The sequence below is a fragment of the Crocuta crocuta genome, unplaced genomic scaffold, assembly GCF_008692635.1.
Source record: "Crocuta crocuta isolate KB4526 unplaced genomic scaffold, BGI_CrCroc_1.0 scaffold89, whole genome shotgun sequence".
Taxonomy (NCBI): domain Eukaryota; kingdom Metazoa; phylum Chordata; class Mammalia; order Carnivora; family Hyaenidae; genus Crocuta; species Crocuta crocuta.
In genome coordinates this window covers 7829818-7835899 of record NW_027551559.1, presented here as the reverse complement: position 1 = coordinate 7835899, position 6082 = coordinate 7829818, and the positions used below count along the sequence as shown (strand labels likewise).

The window sequence follows — 6082 nt, the reverse complement described above, 5'->3', positions numbered from 1 at the left end:
GTAGAACAGGCAGAGCTGTGAGAAGTTGTGTCCCGCCCGTATGTGCGTGGACCCCTGCACCCCTGTCCCGTTTGGAGTTTGAACAGTTTCTAAGAAGAACCTCCGTTAGAGGACCTTTGTGCAATTTCCGAGGCTGACGCACTAGAATTTAGCAAATGAGTTGGTAAGCCGTGATTTTAATCATAATGGCACAGCCATCATTCCTCAAATAGAGGAGTTGTCCTTATTTTTATTTTCAAACTTGCAAAACCCTAATGCATTTTCATTCCATGGGAGACGAAAGACGCTTTCTGTCCAGACAGTTCAGGGGTACGTGATGTCTGGTGGGGGTATGAACAGTGCTGTTAGCAGATGGTCGCACGGGACTATGCAAAGGGGTTTCTTCTAACGTCTCTGAGTGGTAATGTCGTGGGGCATTTTGTGGCATGTTGGGTTGTTCTCGATCGAGGGGAATGTGGGGAAGCGCCAGAACCTGCTTCAGTCCACTCATTTCAGGGCAGGGCTGAGGCTAGGGAAGGTCACGCCCTCATCTGAGGTCTGTCGGTGGGAAGGGGCAGAGCTGAGACCGAAGTCTGTCTGCCACTGGATTCCATTGAGGGCAAAGCTGTGTAGCACCGTTTGCCCCTAACGAGCTTTCGAGTCCCCCGGGGGCCCACGCGGGGTTTCCTGCGGCCTGGAAGCGAGGGCAGCGCCTCCCACATCGGGTCACCAGGGGTCTGCAGGCCAGGCTGAGGTAGCCACTGCTGCCGGCGTCCACCCGGCCTCTCCCAGGCTTTTCTTCACTTTTGCTTTGAAATTGTCTCAAGCCATGTCTTCCGTAGCGTGCCTCACCTGCACTCCTCAGTGACTCCTGGGGGCTCCTCGGCGGCCCCCACCAGCCCCCAGCTGCCCCCCTCATGCCCCCCTGCGTGCTGGAGAGTGTTGCCTGTGACAGTGAGGCTAACTCTTCATTGCCTACTTGTATCGTCGTGTGGCCGAGCCCCCTGGACCCCCAGTCCTTCTGGGGGGACTGCTCTTCCCACCTGTAGGGCAGGTGTGTCTGTCGTCTTGTCCTCATGTACAGAGTCCTTCCCCCAGGCCTCCTACCTCCGACTCACGGCTGCCTCTTATTTGACCCCTGGTAGCTCTATTAATTTGAAGAGCTTATAAAATCCAGTTTATTAGGCACTTACAATCGAAAGAAAAGGAGGCATTCTGTTATCTGGGAGTACACGCACACTCCAGGGCTGGCCAAGCCCGTGTCTGTGTGGCACACGCCCTTCCCCTCCGCGGCTGTCACGTATATGTTGAGCAGCCGCGTAGATTGTCTCAGAGGACAGGCCTGGGAGCAGACAGCAGTTTGAGCTGATTGGAAGCAGATAATTGAGAGCTCACTAATTGAAACTCCTGATCTCTAAAATACATTACTTTCCAAGCTCAGTGAAAGATTGCCCAGAAATTACCTGATTTTTATAGTTTCATTCTGGATTCCAAGTTTTCCTGCCTCCATTCATCAGTGGGAACTTAGCAGGTGTCTGCTATGACCGCGTTCGGCGTGCGTGGAGCCAGTACTGAGCTCTGTAGCATATGCTAAGTGATGGGGGTTGCTTTAGTGTCCCGTGCCTCAGTCTCCCATGTTCAGAATGGCGGTGGCGCTGATGTCTGGGGTTCACGTGCACAGCTGAGGACGTGTGTCGTGCCGAGAAAGCACAGACACACGACAATGGGATTACAAGGTGATGTCCTGAAACTCAGGAAAAGGACTCGGAGAAAAGGGCATCTGGGTGCGTCTGGAATCCTCTTCCTGAGGGACAGGAGGGACAGGAACACGAGGGAGCGGGTTCTGCTTGGAAGCGAGCTCACCTCCAGGATCCAGGTGGCCGGGGGCTACCACGTGGCTCAGCGGGTCGGCCTTCCCCTTCAGAGGGTTTCAGTGAGCTTGTCAGTCCAGGTGCTACCGCCAGGGGAGTATATGCAAATTGAAGGTAACATTTAGCCAGTCACTTAAATCCGCACTAAAAACCTGTGTTCCGTCAGCGAGACGTCGTTGCCAAAGAAAACCAGCCTGAGCAGAACTCATGTCATCCTGCTGCACACCTCCTGCCTGTCCGCACTTGCCCCGCGTCCACACCTCCTCTCCCCCCGCACCCCCTCCCCGTCCACACCTCCTCTCCCTCCGCACCTCGTCTCCTCTCCGTCCATGTCCGCGACCTGTCTCCTGTGCTCCGGGCTCGTGTGCTCGGCTGTTCGGTTGAAACATGTGAAGAAAATCTGGTTTTGTACGGAGCTGCTGGGTGTTTTAATAGCCTTTTGAGCTCGCTGCGGGGACCCTCCGACACTGCGTGAGAACTGCACTGTGCTGACTCCCCGCGGGGATGCCTTGTTCCCTGTGCACCCTCGCCAGGCCCGCACCCGCACTGACTCCCCGCGGGGATGCCCTGTGCACCCTCGCCGGGCCCGCACCCGCGCTGACTCCTCGCGGGGATGCCCTGTGCCCCCTCGCCGGGCCCGCACCCGCGCTGCCTCCCCGCGGGGATGCACTGTGCACCCTTGCTGGCCCCGCACCCNTGAGAACTGCACTGTGCTGACTCCCCGCGGGGATGCCTTGTTCCCTGTGCACCCTCGCCAGGCCCGCACCCGCACTGACTCCCCGCGGGGATGCCCTGTGCATCCTCGCCGGGCCCACACCCGCGCTGCCTCCCCGAGGGGATGCCCTGTGCCCCCTCGCCGGGCCCGCACCTGCACTGACTCCCCGCGGGGATGCCCTGTGCACCTTCGCCGGGCCCGCACCCGCGCTGCCTCCCCGAGGGGATGCCCTGTGCACCCTCGCCGGGCCCGCACCTGCACTGACTCCCTGCGGGGATGCCCTGTGCACCCTCACCGGGCCCGCACCCGCGCTGACTCCCTGCGGGGATGCCCTGTGCACCCTCGCCGGCCCCGCACCCGCGNACTGTGCTGACTCCCCGCGGGGATGCCTTGTTCCCTGTGCACCCTCACCAGGCCCGCACCCGCACTGACTCCCCGCGGGGATGCCCTGTGCACCCTCGCCGGGCCCGCACCCGCGCTGACTCCTCGCGGGGATGCCCTGTGCCCCCTCGCCGGGCCCGCACCCGCGCTGCCTCCCCGCGGGGATGCACTGTGCACCCTTGCTGGCCCCGCACCCGCGCTGACTCCCCGCGGGGATGCGGTGTGCCCTGTGCACCCTCGCCACTCCCCCAGGGCCGGCCCGCCCTGACTCCCCGCGCACCTCCCAGGACGACGCGGGTGTGCGCAGCTCTTGCGGCCGCCACCTGTACACAGCAAGCGGGCATAAATATCCTCACGGGTCTCTGCGGTCGGACAGGTCTTCGACTTTGAAGCTGTCAGGCCCAGCGTGGCTGATGGGAGCTTTCCCAGAATTCCAGTTTTGCTTAAGAGCTCACGTTTTTGTCACTGACAGCAGTGACGGACTTCCTCGCTGTCACTGGCTCACTTTATTCATTTTTGAGAAAATGTCTGTCTGGATCTGAATGGCTGTCGGTTGCAAGTCATTCCAGCAGTGAAAGGGGGGCGTTTCACGGCCAAGTCCCCGCTCCGCCCCGGGTTCAGGAGCCACCACGGGGCGCCTCCTCGGGGCAGCCAGCACACCGGGTGGGCCGTGTGCCCGCGGCACCCACAGCGGCTTATGGGCTGCCGGACGTGGACGTGGGCATCTCAGCTTAGTAAGAGTAACTGTGAGCACTTCGAAGGGGGCATTGTTGGGTGAAACTCGCTTCAGACTAGGAGCTCGTGGGGACGAACAGTGACCTCCTCGCGACCTCCGCCAGGATGGGTGCCCAGGGCCCCATCATCCGATCCGCCCTGGTGGTGAGGCTTCGTCTTCTCCAGCACTGGGAAGAAGGCCGGTCACTTCTCAGTTAGTGTTGTTTTGCTGTGAAAACCGTTTGGACCTGGGGACCTTGCCAGCCACGCCTGTGTGCCCCGGGCTGCGACATCGCCGGGGCTGCGCCGCCCACACCATGTCGGTCCAGAGCCCCGCCTGCCGGTGCGCCGGCCCCACCTGGGGCCTCCTGACCCGTTCCTACATGGGGCCCCCGGAGACCGCACATTCCACCAAACCCCACTCCCTTCCCTCGGCGGAGAAAGCCTCATGTCGTGTGTCACCTGTGTGACCCGAGAAGGGACAGTTAGTCATCTTGGCCGCCACTACCCCCACCCCCCCGGGGACAAGTAGTGCCTTAGGATCCTGGCGCTTTACTGTCCCGCCAGCTCTCAGGTGAGGACAAGCACCTGCTTCAGCTCGAGGATCCTTCTCCTTAATGTGCATAATGTTATGTGAAAGAAAACGTGAATTTTAAATTCTGATGAAAAGTTAACATTTAACCTAAGATTGCTTACAGTTTGGTTTATTTCCCCCCTAGGTCGGTTAGGCCAGTTGGGCTTGAAGGAAGGGTTCCCATCTGCTGTGAAGAATATCAGTTCGGTTATCGGCATGTTTATCCAGCACGCCCAGGATGAAGGTAGGTGCTCTGCCGCTGCGGTGACTTATGTCCCTTGCTCCCCTGGGAAACCCTCTCTGAGCTCCTGTGCGCCGTGCACCTCTCACTGCCTGTCTTGGGAGTTATTTTATTTTACATTATTTTTTTTAATGTTTATTTATTTTTGAGAGAGCATCTGGGCATGAGGTGGAGCAGGGCAGAGGGGGAGAGAAAATTCTAGGAGGTTCCACACATAGCGCAGAGCCGACAGGGGGCCTGACCCCATGACCCTGGGATCGTGACCTGAGCCAAAATCAAGAGTCAGACACTCAATTGTCTGAGTTACCCAGGCGCTCCCCCTCTACCCCCACTTTTTTTTTTAAATGTTTGAGGGGTAATTTTAAAACCTGCATTTGTGCCTGCCTTTCAGCACTGGCGTTTGAGTGTGTGTGGGTTTTACATTGTGTTCTTCAATTATAATTTAACTGAAATTCAGCTAAGTTAAATTTTCAGTAAAGAACTTGTAAATAAACTTAGGCTAAACGGGAAAGGACCCTAACATACATGGCCTGTGCCGTGGCCGTAAGCTTCCGCCGCGTGGTCTGCCCCTGAAGGGCTTTCGGCCCCAGGATCGGTTCCTTTTCCGAGGCCGTGTGTAAACCTCACGGTAGCTGTGTGGTGGCCGTGTGGTGGTCATTCGTCTCAGGAAGGCTCCGGACCCACCCCTGTGGATGCGTGGGTGCCGCGGGGGAGCCTCCCAGAGCCGTACATGCCGGCCTGCCCCCGGCTCTCCTGCGATTCTCTTTCCACGTGTGGCTGGGTCTTCAGTTAATTTTTTCACCGGGTTTTGTCTTTCATGTTTTTCATTGCTGGCAGAAAGCGCCCTGTGTTTGAATAGTACTTCAGCAGATCGCAGCATTAAAATTCCGAGCGACAGCCATTTCCTTGGGTCGTGACTGATGGGAAAATTCTTTGCAGATATACCGTGGGGCATACAGCTGGCGGCCGTGTACGCGCTGTGCGACCTGAGCCCCAGCAACCCGGCGGAGATCTCACGCATCCTGGAAGCCTGGCGCAGGGAGACGTCCCACAGCGTGCCGTCGGCCGTGCTCAGCTGCCTGGAGGAGGTCAGCTCCCTGTGCGCCGAGGACGTGGGCTAGGCCGCGGGCCCTGCGCCTAGAGAAGTGCCTTCAGTGTCTCCAGCACGAACAGACGAGTCAGCCCTCAGAACCCGGACTGGGGTTTCAGAAAGAAAGTCGTAGAAGACCGAAAGCGCCCAGACGCCCCCGTCGCCGTGGGGAGGACATGGAAGCCAGCAGGGGCCGGGCCTTCCCCCAAACCGCGTACCATTTCACTTAAGGCTGTTGTGATTCCATGACATGTGGGTTGTGTTATTGTGTCTTGGTCAAACAACAAAAACTTGAACTTAGCCCTTTTTTGCTGCAGAAAGTGTCCTTTTAGTCGCTTTTTAAAATTGAGTGGCATTTTATAATGAATTTAATATAAAAGCATTGATTTGGTTCCTGAGCTAATTTTGGACGTTGCGCTGAAATGATTGACTAGGAAAGAATGAATGGCTAAGAAAGACCTAGAAGACTTCCACGGTGTGAGCCGGAAAGGGGCTACAGCACTGTTTCTCCAGTAGG

The 6082-nt window shown here is 58.0% G+C and overlaps 1 protein-coding gene across 1 annotated transcript in view; it reads left to right on the top strand.

The window, feature by feature from the left end:
* The window catches only part of ICE1 (interactor of little elongation complex ELL subunit 1), a 53791-nt gene extending 47715 nt beyond the window's left edge, over nt 1-6076 (top strand). Inside the window, exons 24-25 of the mRNA XM_077749459.1 lie at nt 4380-4478; nt 5415-6076. Coding sequence (XP_077605585.1) covers nt 4380-4478; nt 5415-5596 — 281 coding nt within the window. The 3' untranslated portion in view covers nt 5597-6076. The remainder of the gene's footprint in view (nt 1-4379; nt 4479-5414) is intronic.
* Nucleotides 6077-6082: the final 6 nt, after the last annotated feature.